Source organism: Ambystoma mexicanum, chromosome 6q, assembly GCF_040938575.1.
Source record: "Ambystoma mexicanum isolate Mex_15411 chromosome 6q, UKY_AmexF1_1, whole genome shotgun sequence".
NCBI classification, from domain to species: domain Eukaryota; kingdom Metazoa; phylum Chordata; class Amphibia; order Caudata; family Ambystomatidae; genus Ambystoma; species Ambystoma mexicanum.
This window is the reverse complement of record NC_090937.1, coordinates 817,205,010-817,225,742: the sequence shown is the minus strand read 5'-3', so window position 1 is coordinate 817,225,742 and position 20,733 is coordinate 817,205,010. Positions and strand designations below refer to the sequence as shown.

Sequence of the window (20,733 nt, the reverse complement as noted above, 5' to 3'; positions counted from 1 at the left end):
AAACCGGAAGGTTAAAAAATTATGCATACATTTTTATTGATGTAAAGCATAACAAAGAAGAAGCAATATCTTTTCCAGCCCTACCACTTAACACAATATCTTACTTTGTTTTTGACCCCCACCCCTCCGACCCCGCAGCTGACCCTTTAACGACCCCCAGCTGGAACCAGGCATAGTGTAAGACAACAGTCCATCAAAATGTCGAAGTGGCTAAATGCCATCTCCTGTAGCAACATACCCCTCGACTCCGGGGAGATCCACCAGGGGGACAGATTTGATCATAAACATCCCAAATGATCAGACTCTACAGCCTGGCTCCTCCACCACCAAAAATGTTTCTTCACATCCCCATGTGGATATTGGAATACCCCAACCATCCCATTTCCATGCCGCCACTCCCTCTGTGAAGGGCCGCCATGATCCTTTCCATAAAATAAATGTCAAGCCTTTGCCGCCCAGTTCACCCGACTAGGCAGCTGTTTCTCTTCCATTGAGTTGGCAGGCATGCTCGGGCCGCCAACAATAAATGTGCCACATTTGGAAAACCCCTCAACTCCCCATCTCTTTCCTCTAGACCAAATAGCACTAGCATTGGGTCCAAAGGCAGCAATATCCCTCCAACCTCCTTCCTCCATCCCAGCACCTCTGACCTGCACCTTGTCACATGACCACCACATGTGCCAATGAGTGGCCCGCACTCCACCGTTGTGCCAGCAATAAAGCCGGTCCAATAGCACAGCGAGTAGAGCGCTCGCTTTGACATCTGTGCCGAGCCTGACGACGCAGGTTCGAATCCCGGCAGGGCCAAACTCAGCCTTTCATCCTTCCGAGGTCGGTAAATGAACACCACACACTATGGGTAATAAGCAGCGCTCAGATACCCGAGGGTTCGTAGCGCTATATAAATGCTAAATTATTATTACAAATAAAGAATAACCCAAGGGAAACGATCATAATGTCATCTATGGAGCCATTTAATACCGTGGAGCTTATACCGGCATGATATAGACATCTTAAAAGCTCTACAACACATCTTAGAACACAGCCTATCGTCCATTTCCCTACCTATGTCTCTTTCCCATCTAGTCAGGAGCCCGTCTGTTGCACTCATGGTCGCTTCAATCACCGAGGAATGTAGCGAGGAGATCATGCCCCTCATCTCTAGGTTCATGTCCAAAACTCTGTCTGGGTACGATCCCTTTGGACCCATGATTTCCATTTCTCTGCCGAGAGAAGCCCTTTTAACTGCAAACAGAAGAATGCTGACAGTGATGCCATGTGTAAAGCCCCCTCCAGGACTTAAATCGAAATTCATTTTCTGCCCTTCCATAGCTGACCCACTCTGGCCAACCCTGCTTCGAACCATATCTGGTATCCGTCTATTTCCAGAATCTTCTCCCTTTCCCATGTGCCCATGACTCAATGACTGAGGTTATCCCTCACATCCCATATATTCCAGATAACGCCTAAATTGGGATGGTCCGTAATCCTGCGCAGTATTCCCTCTCTAGGGACCCACAGCCACTCACCCACTGTAGCCTGATGCAAATGGTAATTTTCCAGGGATAATTGCTTACCCCAATCTTCTCTCAAGTGAGGAACCAACACCATCAACTGCGCTGCCTTATAATATGCGTCAAGGTCCGGGAATCCCACACCCTCTCGCTCCATGGGCAGCACCATAGTATTGTAGGCCACGCGTGGTTTCTTCCCCTGCCACAGAACATGGAGCATACGCCCCCTAAGTAGCACATCCAATGCCATTATTGGGAGCATCTGAAACAGGTACAAAATCGTAGGGAGGGAGTTCATCTTTAAATCAAGAAGGCGGCCCATCCATGACAATCCCATCTTCCCCCAATTTAGCATCTCATCATACAATGTACGGAGCAAAGGCGGGTAGTTGGCCTCACATAGCTAACTCAATTTGCTGGTGAGGACAACCCCCAAGTAAATTCCCCAATCTCACCTCCATCACCGACTGCTTGAGTATCCCTATCTCCCTAGCACCCGCCTTATCAAAGGGGAACAGGACAAACTTATCCCCGGTAATCTTAAACACAGACGATTCCCTGTATTTCTCACTCAGTGCCAGCGCTACCAAGACCGAGGTATGCAGGTTCCTTATGTGCAACAGGATGTCATCCGCGCACAACCCCAGTCTAAACTCCAAGTCCCCAACCCAGATGCCCTCCACATGGGAGGTAGTCTGAAGTTTCTTAGTCAGTGGTTCCATACACAGTGTGAAAATTAGGGGTGAGAGCAGACACCACGGTCTGGTCCCTTGCAATGCCTCCCATTCACCGGCACTCTTGCTGTCGGGCCTGCGTATAATACCCGAATGCCATTGAGGATGTTTCGACCAAAATCCTAATTACCCAGGACTGCGTATAAAAAGGCCCAGTCGACCCCGTTGAAGGACTTCTCTAGTCCAAAGCAAGGAGCGTTGGATTACCACTCCTCCCACGAGCCATGTCCATCAAAGGAAACATCTTCTTCAAAGTGTCCGCTCACTGGCTGTCCTTAATGAAGTCCACCTCATCAGTATGAACCAGATGTGGCATCAAGTTCTCCAATCTAGTGGCCAGTAGCCTGGTAAAGATTTTTGCATCCACATTCAAGAGTGATATGGAAAGATATGATCTGCATAACCGAGGGTCCCACCCACCCTTGGGGATCACAGAAATCTGTGCCTGACAAAAAAGGATCCCAGAACCCTCTCAGTTTCTATAATATATTAAACAGTTTCACTAAGTATGGGGCCAATAATCCCAGAAAGGACGTATAGAACCGGATTGTACATCTGTCGTCCCTGGGTGCTTTGCCCACCTGAATCCTTCGAATTGCAAGGAGAACCTCTGCTTGAGTAAAGGGTGCATCGGCCTCCGACGCCTCATCCGCATTGAACACTGGGAGTATGTCCCATACATTTGACTCCATCTGTACTACATCCACCTACCTCAGTACCATAAAGCCCTTCATAAAACAAAGCAAAATGCTCCACTATTCCCTCAGGCAATGTGCCTACCTGCCCACAAGCCCCCTAAATCCCTTCAACCCATCCCCCTTTTCAAAGTATTTCTGTCGCAAACATTGAAGTTGTCTCGCCACCTTTCCTATTTCTAGGAATTTCAGTTCCTCCCTTTTCCCTCTTACTTCCTTGATTAACATCCCCCTGCCTTCCTCACCAACCTGTTTCTCTGTTCCAAAAAAAACTATTTCCACCCTCAATCTAGTCTCCAAGAGGTTTCTTTCCTTTTTCTTCCCTAATCAGTAACCCACACCAGCGCCAGGTCACTTTGGCCGCCTCCCAGACCGTACAATAATCCACTTCTCCGGTATAATTTACTTCAAAGTATTCTGTAATTGCATCTCCCATCTCCCCCAAAACATCTCTTCCCTCCACAGGGAATCATTGCATCTCCAAAGCGAATCCCTTCTATTCAGCCCACTCAATGAAAACTCCACATGGACAATGTCATGGTCTGGCCAACTAATGGGCACCAGTTCACATGATCCCCACTCTGCCCATTATTGCTTTGTCCACACAAATGTAATCAATACGCGATTAGGCAACATGAGGGGGAGGGGATAAAATGCAAACTCCTGTTCACCTGGGTGAAGCTGTCTCCTCACATCCCGCAGCTCATGTAGGTCCAGGCATTCTCGCAGCCCACCTTTCTCTACTCCAGCCGCCAACATAGGATCAGCCCACAATTTAAAATCTCCACCCAGTATGATGGGTCCTTTACCTTCCCGAATTAGTTGGGCTAATGTCGCCTCAAAGAAAGCCACCTGTCCTTGTTGGGGAAATATATTGTTGCCAGTGACAACCATACACCATTCATCATGCCCAATACCATCAATGCCCTCCCAGTACGCTCCTTCCACACCACAATGTTTTCCAGCCTTAACCACTTGGGCAGCAAAATCCCTACCCCTGCCCTTCTTCACCTCTCCATGTGCACAGAATACCCCCCCCCCCCCCAAAATCAGCCCAGATTGGCGTCTCTCCTCTCCCTCCACCGTCCTGGTTTCCTGTAGCAGCATCACATCCAGCCCCAATCTCCGAAATTCCCTTGCAACTAATGACCGCTTGGTTGGGGAGTTGAAGCCCTTCATATTCAGTGTCCCAACCCGCAAGCATTCTTCCCATGCCCCTGTACTACGTCCTAGTGTTGCCATACCAAACACAGTCTAGTTTCTCCAAATCTATCGCATCTCCACCCACATGGTTCCCAACTCACCATTTTCCATGTAAACCACGTGCGCCCACCTCCGACCCCTCCCTGTAAAATCCTGCATCAGTACCCAAACCCATACGTGTGTGACACCCATCAAAAGCTGGGCCACCAAAGGAGGACTTACCCCCACTACCGTTCATAGCACCGTACTTCAACAGAAAAACAAACCAAATCAAGCTACACATCATACCTGACAGCTTGAGAGACCATAATCTCTGCCATGTTGGAGAGTCCAGCACTCTTGCCTCACTTCACAGGCGAGGGAGTATTTCGCCTCTGGAATTTGCAACCCCTCGGAACTCTTACATTGCATCAGTCCCCTCAATACTTCTTGCTTCTCAACTGATCCTTCGGCCCCAATGCGGCTGCCATCTTCTTTCTTTTCAATTTATTTCCCGTTCCAATAACCAAGATCTAAGAGGTTGGCAATCCCTCTTTCTAGCCAAGGTAACATTTTAAAGATCCTAGTACATTTGCACTCTGTCCCCCTCAAACTGTATAGAGTTGCCTTCTGAGTATATCTCAAAAACCTCACCACCACCGATCTCGGGCCTCTGCCTGTAACCATGCCTCCATGGTTCGCTCCCTAAATTTCTACTTACTTGCCACCTTCATCCGAGAACAAGGCATTAACCAATGCCATGAACATCTTTTGAATGTCACTTGGTGACTCTGCCTTCCGATCCTTCAGCCCAAAATCCCATAGATTGTTTCTATGTTCCCCATTCTCAAGGTCATCCATTTTCAACAAATAATCTGTATCCCTGGTTTCCAGGTCAGACAGCCTCCCCTTGAACTTCCGCATTGAGGTGTTTATTCTCCAATCATTCAAGCGTATTCTTCCACTCGGCTTCTTAAGTCCGAGACCAACACCTGCACTTTCACCTCGTAACGCTCAAATCTCCTCTAGTACGTCCTTGATATCTGCCATCATTGACAGGGTTCGAGTGTTAGCTCCCTTCTCTGACGGGTGGGGTGACTTTCTCCTCACCCTCCATTGCCACTGTTCTTCAGTACTTGAAACACAAGTGGGTCGTCCTGTCGTCTAGAATCAAGCGTTTACTTTTTCATTTATGTAAACCTCATTGTTTTGCCATGCTTGACCCATTTTGTAATCATTCTGTGTCCAAAAAGGTTTTAGGTACCAATAAACAAACACTAAATCGAGCACAATCAGCATTTTATTATTTTGCTGCTGTTTTACTTTAAAAAAATGTAAATAAATAAAAGCAAAATAATAAAATGCTGATTGTGCTCGATTTAGTGTTTGGTTATTAGTACCCAAAACCTTTTTGGACACAGAAGGATTACAAAATGTGTCAAGCATGATAAGATATGAGGTATATATAAATGAAAAAGTGAACGCTTGATTCTAGACAACAGGGCGACCCACTTGTTTTTCAAGTTCCTACTAGCCCACAGTCCTGCCGCTTTTAGGGCTGTTCCTTGTGTTACCACTGTTCTTCAGTACTGCTGGAGTGCCCCAATGCTTCGAACAAATTCCCTGCCAACGTCACCTTCCAGTATTCACCCAAGATGGGCAGCCCCAGCAGGCCCAGAACACGCACTGCTGGCACCTGCCTCCTTTGCCACACAACCCAGGGACAGCTCTGGCTTCCAATGAACTGGATGCAGGCCATATTCCTCCAGGCCACCAAGCCTCCCGACAACAGCACTGCTGCATTAAATTCTCGCCGCGCCAGAGCCTGTTACTGGCAGTCCCTCCCTCCAAACTCACTTCAGGCCACCTCCACCCAAGTCCAGCCACACATTCAGTGCCAGCGGCGCCACACTATCCTTTGCCTACTGTGTCCGTAGCACATTCCAACTGCCTGCACTGCAGTACGCGCCTCACTTCAACGCAAACAAGGCAATGTCCATTGAGCAGCAAGGCCTCCCACATTGGTGCCGCTCCTTTCCCCCTCAATCAAGCGGTTGCCCAAGTCCATGGTCTCCTCCTCCCACACTGCACGTCAACTCCTTTGGGCCACCTGGGTGCCTCGGATATTCTCCCGGATCACGGCGGCCCGCACAGACGACCAGGCGCAGAGAACCCGCCAAGGCCCAGTCCAGGCTGTTATGGTGGGCGGGGACTCGTGATTACCTCCTTCCAATGTTGATGTCCCTCCAACCCCATCTCTGGGCATCCGCCGGCCGTGCCACCGATTCCTCACCAGAGGTGTAACTTTTGTTAATACACGTCAGTGTTTTGTTTCCATTTATTTACTTGGAGATTTCTTTTTAGAACTTCTTTTGTCTGTGCTTCGTTGCAGCTCAATTTTTTTAATAGCGATTCTAATTCATATTTCTATTCCTTTTTTAAGATTTCAATGTAAAGGAAAAGGGAACAAGTCTGCTACTCAGCAACCCCACAGCAGAGATCACACTGGAGAACTGCCATCACAACAGCTTCACTGAAATGACCTCATCACTCAGAATTTGTAGTTAAACTAATTTTAGTCACAATATATGGACTTTAAATTGTACACCAAGAAAGGTCTGAAAAAAGTTGAAATGTAATCAGAAGCCCTTTAGTGCCAGATAAACAGCATTCTGGCCAAAGAAGAGCAGATTCAACCACAACCCTGACAGAGCATGTGTACAGTCATAGTCCTACTGCATGTGCCAAAGTCCCATATCTGAGGTTAAGACATAGGGATAGAGATATCCGGGTGCCATGGGGAAACCACCTACTATATGCACCTCTAGCAAAGGATCCCCCAAAAGGAGTTGGAGGTCGTTTTGTACACTGTTTTTTGGGCATACTCACCTAGATCGTGATCTGCATACCTGAACGATAGAGAACCAGCAGGCACATGTTAACGGCCTGTGGAGAGAACCACACACCACTTACTATACTTGCAGACACAGAAATCTCAGCTCTGCTTGCAAACAGCCAGCAAAACAGGGATAGGAGTTGCACATAGAAGGGGACCATTAAAAAAAAAATAATAATAAAGGTAATATGCATTTGACCTGGCGAATAGCACTGTGATTAATATTAATGAGGAGTTACTTCGTGGCACCAGGGTTGGAGGTGGAACCAAATGACTTGAGCCAGGTTCCGATCCTGATCTACGAGTCTCTGCATATTTGCTTGCTCTGCTACTTTGTCAACTGAATTACCCAAAGCACAGGGAATAAAAGGGGTAACACCAAGTCTCTTATAGGAGTGCGGAGGCTGATGGAGCCAGCGTAGCAAAGCAGGTAGAGGAATGACTATGAGCAAGGCATGAGCAGGAGGAAGGTGGAGAAAAGTATAAAGGAAAGGTCATAAAAAGGGAATCATCAATAGGAAGGAAATAAGAATGCTCAAAGTAGGGAAAGTGAGGTGTTGGAGAAGAGAAAGATCAGGGAAAGGAAGAAGAGAACCCAGCAACAGAGAGGAGTGGAGCAGAAGAATAAGAATCAGGAGGAGGCGAGTATGTACAAGTGGTTCCAAAGGCGGTCCAGCAAAAGTCAGCACTGGCAAGCAGAGAAAAAAATAAATAGAAAAAAAAAATAAAAAAGACATTTAGCAGGTGTGGAAGAAGGAACCAGTGGGATTTTTGTGTACGAAGGATAAATCTGTTCAGAGCTTTACTAACCTGGAGCTGAGAAATGGCAGAACCCAGAAAATACCACCCTTTAAAGATCAAGCTAGAGGGAGGTTAGACTGGGGCCAAAGTCTAGCTCTGGTGGTAATGGCAAGCCCACCAAGGAGAATAAAGAATGCTTAAAATCAGAATAACAAGGGCCGAATGAGAAAGAGAAAGATAGGCTAACCTGTAGACAGAGACTGGATCTGGTGGAATCCACCAAAGAGATAAAACACTTGACTAGCAATTAAAGCGAGCAACTGACAACTCAGAGTGTACATTGGGTAACATAGACAAGTAGGTGTCCAAAGGGTGCAAATGATTACAAGGCAGCGAGCTTGGAATAGACTGCCACAAGACCAACTTCGAAAGAATGAGTGATGTGAGAGAATGCCCATTATGAGGAGCGAAAATAATGTTGATTTAAAACTGAGCAAATGACAGCCAGGGAGGAAAGACTGTTGGATAGTAGTGTAGCAGAAATGGCCCAGTAGGACCTGCCTTCGCCGAAGGACTAGTGGTGGGCCTAAGGAAAGTTGACATGAATGCAATAATTCTCAAGAAATGAGACCCCCTACCTCACCCACCAAGAACCACAGGAGATGGTTTGTTCTTTTGTTTGTGACCAGGGGTCTCAAAATTCATAGCCAACCTGTTATCCAGGAGCCATACAGACCCAAACAGGGAGTCACTTTTGCTTTTTCGAATACTGTACATGTGAACTCTTGTTGACCTGGTTTATCTGAGGCATAACCCATACGCCCTGTGTCTTAAGAACATCCCGTGAACTGATCAGTTCTATTGACCTCACTGTATTAGCAGCAAGATAACTTACCACACCCCCCCCCCCCACCACCACACCTTGTTTTCACCCTAGCGTACAGTAAAATAAACTGGTTTTTAATGTAATGGGTTGCCTCTGGATTCCTCCGTTTATCGCCTTCACAGTAACATAAAGCAAACGTTGCAATACCCTACTGGATTTCGACAAAGCAGTACTCCAAGAGCCTAGGGAATATTCACAGAATCCATTTTAATGTTCGATCAATTAAGGCAATTGAAGAAAAAAAAACTGAAAATAGTAACAAGATTCTTCGAGTGAAAGCTTGCATACCCCCTTCTCCCTTCCAAATAAACAGTGGCAGTAACAATTTTACCTTCTCGATAGCACCCTTCAGCTTGTTCATGTGTGATTCAAACAAAGGGAAGTGGGAGAAAAAAAAATCCTGGAACTTCCTCTGTGATTCTTCTACTTCGGAAAGGGAGAAGATGATACTAATGGCAATTTTCTTCCTTCGGACCATTGCGGGGTTGGAACTGCAGCTTTCATCAGCCATGCTAAATGTCTCTTCAGTCGACCTGCCCAAAAAGTACATAAAAAAAGAAAAACAATCAAGTGTCATATGATTAAGATTCCTAGACCGTATGGCTTGGCTGCCCACCTTTCAGGAAATGTGGCAAAGTTAAGTTGAATGAAGGGGAGAGTTGTCCCAAAAAAGTTACTCTGTGAGAGGCGATCAGCAAAGTCATCAGGAACTCAGAATCACAAGTGTCTTCTGCATATCCTGTACACCACTTCTGAAGGCTTTTTAGAGGTTTTCTTTACAAGTTAAATAAATCTGAACATACATGTAAAACGCAGGAAGGAAATTAAATATGGATCTGGTGAGCCAGATATGAATGTTGCGCACCAGGGAATACCACCACAAAACAGCCAAACGCTACTCCAACAGTAAAATAAAATCTTACTTGAACAAGATTTGTTTCCGTTTCATCTTACATGCAGTAAATGATTTTGGCACACTTTGGTTTTAGTCACCAGAATTTCTTTAATATAAGCATGTAAGCAACTGGTGCTATGATGGTTCTCCAAAAAATGGATAGATGACTGACCTGTATTTTTAACATCTTCTCACAGGTAAGGAGGTTAAAAGAGTTTGTCAAATCAAAGGGACTGGAAAGGGGGTTTAGAGCGGCAAAGCATGATAATGAAATATGTTTGTATTACAATCATGGAGTTCATATTATCTTGAAAGGTGCATTGGGTCCACAGTCAACGTTATTAGAAGGAAAAGTAACTACGAGTTCCTTAAATGTGAATAAGAGACGGGTGGATGACATTAGCCAAGGTGTTAAGAAAGACATTTCCAAATCAAAGAATTGGAAGGTTTTGGTTAAAATGTCTTATACCAGAAAACAGATGTATGGTTCTGAATAGGTCCTGTATCCTTTCTCTCTTAGCAGAAATACCGATATTGAGGGCTATATCTAAAAGATCTGTAAAGAGTTGATTTTATCCACTTTGACAGAATGGATGTTGAAATTGTGGATATTAGCTCAAATATTGTATATGATTTAATACTTAAAGCAGCTGCTCCTTTATGGCAGTTTGGATAGGAGACTTGCCCCGTTGAATCAATGGATTCCTTTACACTGCCAAACTAATAACATTTCCTTTTTTGACATACCCAATAATGAAATTGTTGCATCAGTTAGTAATGATCACAACAAACCACAAGAAATACATACAGATTCATCAGATTGCACCTGGATTTTGAATGCATTGTATAAGTCAAGGCCAACTCAATCTTTCTAGCATTAAGAAACAATTAGCTGTGTTATCATGGAATTAATGTGGAAACTCAAATATGTTCACTAGTTCTCGAAAATCCTTCTGCAAGAAACATGGTTAAGGAAATGCCCCGATTTTGATGTTTTTGTGACAATAATTCTGTCAGCAGAGCAGAGAGTGCGAGGACGTCCGTTTGGAGGTCTACTGATATTAAGTCCTTTGTGGTATTGCTATTGATCATCAGTACCAAACGGGGGAAGGGAATTCTAGCAGCACAGGTTTCTACTCAGATAAATGCTGCTTCTTAATATATATCGGCATCAGCAAGTGTGTAATATAGATCAAGTCATGTGTTGGGTGTTGGTTTTGTTTTTTGATTCGAGTTCCTCTAGCGAGGGTGGTCTGGTTCTTTTGGGAGGTGACCTTAATTCCACCTACGTAGACATAGGATTGCATGGGGGTAATCCAATGGCATTAATCATAGAAGGAAAAGATGTAATGGAATGAAGTGGCAAAGTAGTTTGGAAGACTTGGGCCTACGGCGTCTTAATGGAGGAGTTGAGGGGGATATATCCCATGCCAGGTTACGTGATCGAGAGAATTGAAACAATCAATTTTAGATTATATTTTTGTTAATGATTATTTGAGAGATGTAAAGGTTTTAAAGTTATCTCAAGTGAATGGAGTGACCACAAAATAATTACATCAATTATTGCTTTTCCGTTGGTAGAACCAAAGCCAGTAGCTACTGGGCTAATGGTTAATCAAGGTAATAACCGGATTGTTGGAACTGGGGGGAGAGCTGGGAATTTTAATATGGGATCCTACATTATATCAGCAAATTGTTAAACATACTCACTATTTTGATCATAAGATGCTGCAGAATAACCGCCTCATGAGGGCTCAATCAGGGCAATTAAAGGTCACTACATTAGGTACAGTGACATAAGGACTGCTATGATCAAAAAAGTTAAACAAGCTCATCTTTGGGTCATTGTGCTCATCTCCTTCAAAAGGGATGCAGAGACTATGCTTGGACGCATGTGTAAAAAAAGACTTGTTTTGGATGATTATCAATGAATTAGGGAAGAGCCAAGTGGATAGACAACTGAATCCAGTGGGTGAAGGGACGTGGGTTGATCATTTTGGTGCAGTTTGTATGGGAGCGAGGGGTCCTCAGGCCCCCTCGCATCGTACGCTCCTCAGTACAAGGCTTGGACCACGTGCCTACGGTAGTGGGATTGCCCCTTGCCCTTATGTAAAGTTAACCACGGTTGACTGCTACATAGATGGGACTACTGAGCAAGACACGGGGCATCCATCTTTTGTGCCCCCTTTCGACTCCATCTTGGGTACACAGGCCTCACTGCGATAGTATAGCAATGCTCACAGCAGCAGCCAAGGACAGAGACACACACAAGGCGCACAGGCGCTAGCTGGCCCCCACCCTTGCACTCCCCCTGCGAAGGAAAGCTCTGTGCTTCCATTCTCACGCTGATGCTGGAGAAGGTTGCAACAATCAATATGCTACAGTTTTCTTCCTCTGAGATCACTGTTCGTCTGAGAACCGGCATGTGAACCAGGATGAGCTAAGCACTTTCTGCTCGATTCGTCCTCATAAACGTGCAAGCCACCCACCCCATTAGAACAATTTATTGCCATCCTGACCCTGCACCCCCTGTAAGGTATTTCTTTCAAATGCCAGACCTTCGCCTGCGCTGTGAAATCCACCCAATACACTCATTACTAACCTTAAGCATTTGTACTACTATATATGCTTTTACTTGCACTAATGAGTTTGAAACCTAGGAAAAGATGCGAAACACAGCCTGATTCTTCTACATGCACAATTAGGTCAAAGCCTTCAATTAAAGCCACAAATGACCCAATTGTACTGACAATAATCATTGTGTGTGACTTATGTAGAAAAGTGACAAGTGGCATAAAATGTTTTAAATAATTTGTTATTTAATGTGTAACATATTAGCTTAGGTAGTGACCACAGTGACCGGACCCTGACCTGCATGGAGCACAAGATGTTTGACGTCCGTCAGCTACTCAGCCAACCAGGAGGAAGAGATGCTACCCACACCTACAGCACCACACCGTCTGGCCAATCGGGTCCATTTAGCATTTTTTGTTAAGAGTTACTTTAACTAATATAAATACAAGTATGATGTAATGAGATTTGGGAGAGTTTTTTGGGTTATTTCCTAGCTGGAGAAATAAACCATCCTTTGAACTCTTGCAGCCGGGTCTCAGTGCCTCTTTCCCCGACAAGGGGTTGTGTCTGCTATTTTACTTTTTCTCTCACATGTAGTAAGCCGGGGAAAGGCACCTACAAGTTGGGGAAAGGCACCTACAAGTTTTAGGACAGATTAATTTGAATAGAGTGACTGAAAATGTCATTTTGGAATCGTATATAGGGGATTGGCAACTTGACTTTGATCAAGAGGTTATTTCTGAGATAATTTTGGGCATTAGCAAGTCTCAGGCGCCATGCCCAAACAGGTTATCAAATTTGCCTTAAGGAGAATCCTGTAATTTGGTAAATTCTTACAATGTGTTTTAGGCAGGTAATTAATAAGATGAATATTCCCTTGTCATGGCATACAGCATAGGTTATTCATGTCTATAAAAAAGGTTACTGTATGGATCCAAAGAACTATAGACTGATATCAATCTTGGATGCGGACAGCAAGGTCTTTGCGACCTTGCTGTTACGAGTCATACCATCTAGACGGTTGGGCATTGGTAGACTGCAGAAATGGCAGACATGATTCAGACCAAATGATCGTACCAACATGAATGGCTTTGTGTTCAAATCTGTTCCAAAATTGGCTTGGAATAAAAAATAGACTGACTAATGTGGTGACGATTGATCACACTGCCGCAATTGACAAAGTCAATAGAAATCTCCTCTGGACTAAATTTGCTGGCTGAGGGATTCTGAAAGGCCTGTTATGACTAATTATTGCACTTTATTCCAACATCAGATTAGACTAGATTATCGGGGCTCCCCTTACAGAAAAATTCAGACGCATATTGGAGTTAGGCAGGGATGCCTTCTTACCCCTTATGTTTGACATTGGTGAGTCGGAGAAGATGGCTTTTGCCTCTCCTGAGATTAATAAGTAAAGACTCACGTGGCTTTCTTATGCAGATGACTTTCTGCTGGTTTGATCTTACACTAAGGGGTCTGCAGAAACTCAATGATGCCTTCGGGCAGTATGCAGAGAGGAATACATTTAAAAGGTAATTCTGGAAAAACCAAGATTATTTACGGTCCAACGAGGAAGTGCCAAAAATACACCTGGTGGAATGGGAAGGAGAAATTCGAGATAGTGAATCACTTTGTATATTTGGGATTCCCCATATTCAACAAGCCTTGCAAGGGTGATCTGAAGGAATGGTTACGTTCTAAAGCTGCTGGTTTGGCATGTCAAGCATGTAAGATTGATGGTACATTCTCCAAATTTTTTATTTTACCCACATTTAAATATTATGAAGGAAAAATTATACCTAAATTAGTATATGTGTCTGCGTTATTTGACTCTTGGATCATTCACTATGCAACTGTGATAGAGGCCCTGGTCTAGAGGGGAATTCTTACAATTCCCAATTCCGAACCGGTATCGGCAATCCGATACAAATTGGGTTTACGTTCTCTACGTGGCAGAGTGATTTAGTGTTATTTGAATTTTTATGGGAATTTCTTGAATCCAATAACTAATATGCTGTACAGGTATTTGTTTGAAATGTTAAATAATGAACTGTCTCAAGGAACTTCCACTTTTATCGATTCTTTTAGTGCTATGTGTGAAACATTTGTAAGAGGAATAGGCTCTAATGGAGAAGAATTGCAAGTACCTGGTAGTGAGACCTGGTACTACCAAACGTCTTTTAGGGGAAATGGGACTGGATTAAGACTATGGAGGAATTTCATAGTTATTCCTCTTTGCACCATTTATATGAGGCTCATAAGGAATTGATAATACTTACTGCCTAGTTAGCAGTGGGCCCCAACAGATTGATTAGAAGTGATTTTTTAAGATTCAAGTGGAATTTTAAATGACCAATGAAGACTTGGTGAGCTATGAGAGACTGGATAAAGAGAAAGCTCTTTGTAGGTTTTGTCAAGCCCCTAATGAAATTGAAACCCTTGAACATTTGTTTTTAAAGTGTCCTAATCTTTGGGTAAATAGGCTGAGCTATTTTAGAAGTGTTTTCTGCTCACTGTCATATGTAGATTTAGAATTTTTCTGGAAGCGATGCTTAAATGGTTATACTACATCCGATGTGATTGCTGTCACAGGCTTTAACTCTTTGAAAATTGAAGAAGGGGGTCTAAAAATGGTTAAAGTAACCGTTAAAAAATGTTGTATACGTTTTATGAGCTAGTTTTTGTAGTAGAGTTTACATTTCTGAAGAAATGTCTTGTTTACCTGGCTAATTTGAACACTTTTTATATTATAATAATGTGTGTGTATTATGTATTTTAAAGTAATTTTCCTTTGTTAAAGTTATAATTAACCAACAACAATAAAACAACATTAAAAGAAGGTTTTCTACTACAATGTTGTTGGAATGTAACATTCTTCAGTTTTCTTGACATGGGGGGTGACTCCCTCCTCTCTGACCTCAGTCCACGATGTTAGGGGGATGTCTCCCTCCCTCTATCCTTTCCAAGACTTTGGTTAGTTTTCTTGATCAGGAGGATGGCTCCCTCCCCTCTGGCCCCAGCTCTGGTAGCTCAAGTCTCTTTACGGACTTCCCTTGGCCTTTCCCAGGCTTCTCGCAATGGCAAGTGATTGCTTCTCTTGGCTTGGGTTTTCACAATGTTCCCAAACACACCAGGGGGAATGACTCCCTTCCCCTGGTTCTTTCTCAGCTTTTGTTGGGCACAGCCAACCTGGTTCGCTACCCTGCCAGGTACAGTGACTGAAGAATGATGATGATCTTTCTTCCTTAAGTAGGTGCGAGTCCCAGACTCTTCTTTCTAGCTTGACTTTCCTTCTTGAAATACTTGGTTCACTTTCCTACCAAGTACTATCGTGCGACCCATGGTATGATGATGTCGCTCCCCTTGGTCAGGGGACCAGACCCTGTATTCTCTGCTTTCTCCTACCCTTTGGGTCTTTTACCAGCTTCTCTGGGTCCAACGCCTTCCAAGCGATCTGTGTACCTTTTCACGTGGTCCACCATAGGTCCGGGGTGTTCCTTGGCATCTGCAACCAGCCGTGGGGCTTACCAGACTCTTGTGGTCTTCCTACAGGCTGCAGCGGCTCCGCATCACCAAGCTTACTTTGTGCAGCGCGGTTCTCCCTTCTTGAGCTGTCAAGAAAGATCTGAGGATTGTCAGGGGCTTCTCTCTCTGGGGTTGTCGAGTGGTTCTCCCACTCTGGACCGGAACTTCCTGCTCCGTTCTCGGGGTTCCGGTTTGCTTTCCTTCTTCTTAGGCCGGTCTGGCTCTCGCAGCTCCTCCAGAGGTGATCGGTCAACCTGCGTACTCCTTCCTTTTTTTATATTTTTAGATTATCCACATTTAATGGAATGCGTACCTTGGTTCCACATGGTGCTCCTCATTCCTCTGCAGATAATCTTTGTCCCAGTGTTGCCTTGATTACTCTTCTTCTGGTTTAGGTGGATTCTTCGTCTCAGTTTCCTCATGCAGTCCATATGGGTAGTCCCTACTCTTCCTCATCTCAGTATGACTCACAAGGATGTGGTTCTTTACTCTACAAAAACATACTAGTATTGGGTATTACAGAGGTGGATGCAGGGTAGGGGGATGAGGGAGGCAGGGGTGGAGGATGGAAATACAGCGTTCTCACATAATCCTCGTCACTGGTCCCATAGGGGGTTTCCCTTCCCATGAGATTCTCCCACTGGGTCCCACCCTCAGGGGATATGAGGGGGTTATAGGGTAGCGGCTTCACCTCCATGGCCTCATGAGAAGGGGCTCCAACATTGGAAAAGTGACAATACCCTGGAATCCATCACAGGTGGAACTGGGCAAGTAATAGTATGTGACTGGCTTCTGCTTTCGGCCACCTGTGGGCCATATTGAGGCTTAGAGGACTGGAACAAAATGATAAGAGACCTTTGTGGAATTATTTTCACCTACTCCAGAGCTCCCTGTGGCTGAATGATCTGGGGCTGGGGACTAGATAACAATCACCAGCTGAAGTGTGGCACCAGGCTGCAGCCAGTAATGGTGTGAGCTCTTGTTCTTTTAAGGCTGGATGGAAATGTGTTGTGGTGAAGAGCTTTCTCCTTCTGGGGATTCTTTCACACGCCTGGGAACAACAATGTCTTAGTGCGTGCATTGTTCGAGGAGGACTGGGAGCTTCAAAAATCCATGTAGTGCATTTGCTAGATTCTGGTGTTCACTGCAGTGAACAATGTCTTTACTGTTTTTCATGCTGGTGATACGAAGGATGGTCTGGCCGCAACTTTGTGGCTGAAAGTGCAAACTCGCCAATGAAGTGCTGCAGACCCTGCAAGTGGGGGTGGAGCTGCTGACTGCCCCTTTAGGGTTTTGGAATTCCCAAGAGGCGAGAGATTGGTAGCAGTGTTAATTCAGGTTGGAGGGGATGAGACTGTGACCCTTAAGGTCTGGCATATTGGACTCAGATAGGGGTCTGTTCACCAGAAGTGAAATTGTAACAATGCTGTGTGTCTGTCTCCTGTCTAGTGTTCATTAGCCGCTAACTTGGGTGGCGCAAAAATCAGAGTCACTATCTTGTTGGTTCCCAGGACCAGGCCGGGAACAGGTTCACAGCAGTCCATCAAAAGAATTGTTTCTATTTAAATAAAAAAAATTACTATCCTTTCCAACCAAAACTGAATATAAAAATGAACCCATGTGATACAAGCCTAAACCTATTCTAAAATAAAGTGGTAGTGTCCATCCAACTCACTTCTGAAGCAGCAGAAAAGTGGAGCTGAATAAGAAGGAAATTGCTCAAGCAAACAGGCAAGTGTCTAAAGGCTAAATAGCTCCAGACTGCACATGCCAGTGGCTCGTTCTTACAGAAATCAGGATTGCCAGTTTCTTGGTGCATTGTGCACAGAAACTCCCATTTAAAATCTGCACATATGCAGGAAGAACAATTTCCTAGAAGGTCACATAGTGGCTAGGGTATGGGACCTGGGTGACCCTGTAGTCAGCCCCCTGCATTATGATGCAAGCCCAGGAGGTGGAATATGGGAGTTTCCCCAGGGCCCTATGTCATCGGTAGCCTTGAGCGTCAAGTGGTAGGAGTGTATTTAACAGTATGTGTATTACCTTGGGAGAGTGCCCATGGATAAAAGGGTGAAAATATCAAACCCTATCTAAGAACCTAAGAGGGAACATATACTTGCTGGTAGAAGTTTGCCAGGGAGCAGGGTACTACATACCTAGGGCAGATTACGGAAACAGGCTGGGCACTAAACCGCAAAACAGACAATTTAGGAACTCGGGGTTTCCTATTCCAGCAGTTAAACCAATAAGACTCTTGAGATGTTAAATCCGGACACTTTTCTCATGTCGATTTTAGTTTGACCCTTTCTGCCTTATATGTAGTATTCACATCCATATTGACAAAACATTTTGACTTGTGCGTGTGCAGTTCATCTTGCGCCACACTAGCTTTAAAGAGGAAGCCTTTTTTACAATACCACTGAAACAACACTTTAATCAAAGTAATACTGCATTGTCGTTTACCCCACCCTGACTGGGCCTTAACTGCTCAGAGTTACCATGAGTGAGCCAAGGAAATATTAAGGAAAACCTATTTGACTACATTGAATAAGGTATCCTCACACTTCGAGCAAATGGCTGGGGAACCCCTCCTTAACACAGCTCATACTAATCCATCAAAACCTTACAATGTGAAACTTAAAAAATTGGACAGTGCCTCCTTGTTGGCTCACAATCTGCACCCTTTCCTTTCAACACTTACCACCGAGGAATAATTCCATTCTCCACACTCGTCGTCTGACTGCGGAGCCAACGGCGCTGGTAGCTGCTGGCACAGCTGCTGGTGAAGGAGGAGCTCGGTGAAGGCAAAGGAGTGATTAAGAGACTGCTCAGGGAAGCTATGGAAAGAGAAAACCAGCTTCAATATTTTTTTTTAACTGGGCAGTATTAAGACACACATTCAAGGGATGGTTATCCTTCCAAGCTGTTACAAATGCCATATCATGCATGTCACAAGTACCTGGCATAAGAAATGCCCTACTATTCTTTCAGAATTGCCCACTGGTGTTATGTTAAGCATGGCTGGTGTGCCAGATGGTGTTTTTTGTAGCATGTTTACCTTGCTCAAAACAGTAACTTCAAACTTGGACCTTTTCTATTTACATAAGCTCTACATCAGAAATCCACAGGGAGCAGTCCAATGCAGGAAAGAGACCAACTGAAAGTCAAAGACGGGGGAATCGGTGGAGAGTTTTCGCCAAATGCACGGCTCCCCTTTAAAATGATCCCCAAAAATTGTTTGCATGACCTTTGTAAAGGAATAGGACATGATGAGGCAGCCCAAATACAAGCTCACTATATACTTATTTATACAACCGGCCAGAAAATATAATTGCAAAACATCTGATGAAAGGAACGCAGGACCAATACAATGTAACATTAACACATTGGAGAAACGGATCCATATTTTCAATGCATGTATGGCTCAGGAGTGCACAGCTGATGCAGGTAATCTCCGTCAGATCCATGGGTGTTTATTCCACCTAATAATATGCCTTACCTTTTTCAAAGCAATATGTTGCTAACCTAGCACTGCCCCTGTCTAATACCTCAGAGCTGTACATGTGGGAGAGGCCGATAATGTTTATATTTTTTAGCACTGTTCCAAATGATCACCCCGGCCCCTCTACAGCTCATCATGCCACAATGTAGCTTCACCACAAATCGCAGAGCCAGAACTGCTGCAGATTTCCTCAATATTCATAGGGTCCAGCAAACAGTCCCTTTGTTGCCACCTACCCCCTTTCCTGGATGAAAGGAAGGGATCAAAAAAGCCTCAAACAAGGTACAGTGACAGCAGAGATGGCCAAGCACAGGCGTCATGAGCAGAATCCATCAATATTAACATAATATTAATGAGCGATTGCAATTTTAGCACATTGGCCAACAAAACTAGCAGCCAGCGTTATCTCTTCCAACCAAACCTTGCATTCCTAAACTTTGCTAAACGATGTCCCAAACCAAAGGACAACTTCACTGTAAATATTCTAATTTAGAAGTCCATGTCTAAGAAAGAAAGAGTGGTAAGTGTGTTTACAGGTCATGGGAAAAATCCCATGACCTGCAGAGCAACATTTATTGGGTTTGGAGTACAAAAGTCTACTCACCATGCCTGCACATTCTCGCCAGTACTATGCTCACTGGCCCAGTATTTCATGCAGACTTCTGCATGACCCACTCACTAGGTGGACTCTCAACGAGGTGCTAGCAAGTACAAGAGCAGACCTTATGCTGGAATACCTGATCGAGCTATGCCGCTGTCCCGGTCTTCGTTGTGTCCTCTGCTGGGCATATCCACAGGGGTGCTGTGTGCTGAACGGAAAAAATAGACCAGATTAGGCCATTGGGGAAGCAGCAAGGGCAAGGCATGTACGCTCTTTCTCTGCATGCTCTTGGATAATCGTGCCTCGTTGAGTTATGCGGTCGATATGGTCTGACAATGTTTAGAAACTTGTCAGACTGATGAACACAAACACACTTTGAACATTTCTAAAAGGTGAAATTAATCGCAATTCACAGCAGGTCGAGGCAATGGGTACACTCCATGCATGCACTCTACCAATCAGCACGGAAAGCCCTTAAGAACAGTTGAAGTGGAAGGCGCAGGAAAGGAGACACTTAGGGAATCTATGGACAAGGGGTGGCAGTAAGGGGGAGAAAGGGAATGAGGAACAGAGTAAGTAAAGGATGGAATAGAAGAGCAGAAAAGTGAAATCAGAGAACACACACTGAAGAAAATTGGTTAAATTAGTGTTTTTATTCTTCATACTCAAGTGTTCTATGCCCCAAAAGCAACATGAATAGCACACCAGCAGCACCCCCGTGCAACTCCATTGGATTAGTAGTGTAAGAGATCTCCTTTCAATTTACGTTTTAAAATGCAAGATTATGAAAAACATGTGTGCAGTGGACCTTTGTCAGTTTTATGTTGACACCCGTGAGAGCAGAAGAGATTATTTTCTAGGATTACACTCTTTTGGGTATTTGGCCATTTGGACTGGGAGCTAATCAGATAAGCTCTCTGTCTCCATTTTGTGGTTAGTAAATCCCAGGGCAGCATGTGCAGATATGACGACACCATCAGAGCCAGCT

General features: G+C 44.5%; 1 protein-coding gene across 3 annotated transcripts in view; it reads right to left on the bottom strand.

Moving 5' to 3' along the window:
- Window positions 1-20,733, bottom strand: part of FNIP2 (folliculin interacting protein 2) — a 457,199-nt gene that overhangs the window by 118,515 nt on the left and 317,951 nt on the right. For all 3 annotated transcript variants that reach the window (XM_069631342.1, XM_069631341.1, XM_069631343.1), the window contains 3 exons: window positions 19,882-19,953; window positions 18,344-18,479; window positions 8,980-9,181 (listed from right to left, as the gene is read on the bottom strand). In XM_069631342.1, coding sequence (XP_069487443.1) covers window positions 8,980-9,181; window positions 18,344-18,479; window positions 19,882-19,953 — 410 coding nt within the window. The remainder of the gene's footprint in view (window positions 1-8,979; window positions 9,182-18,343; window positions 18,480-19,881; window positions 19,954-20,733) is intronic.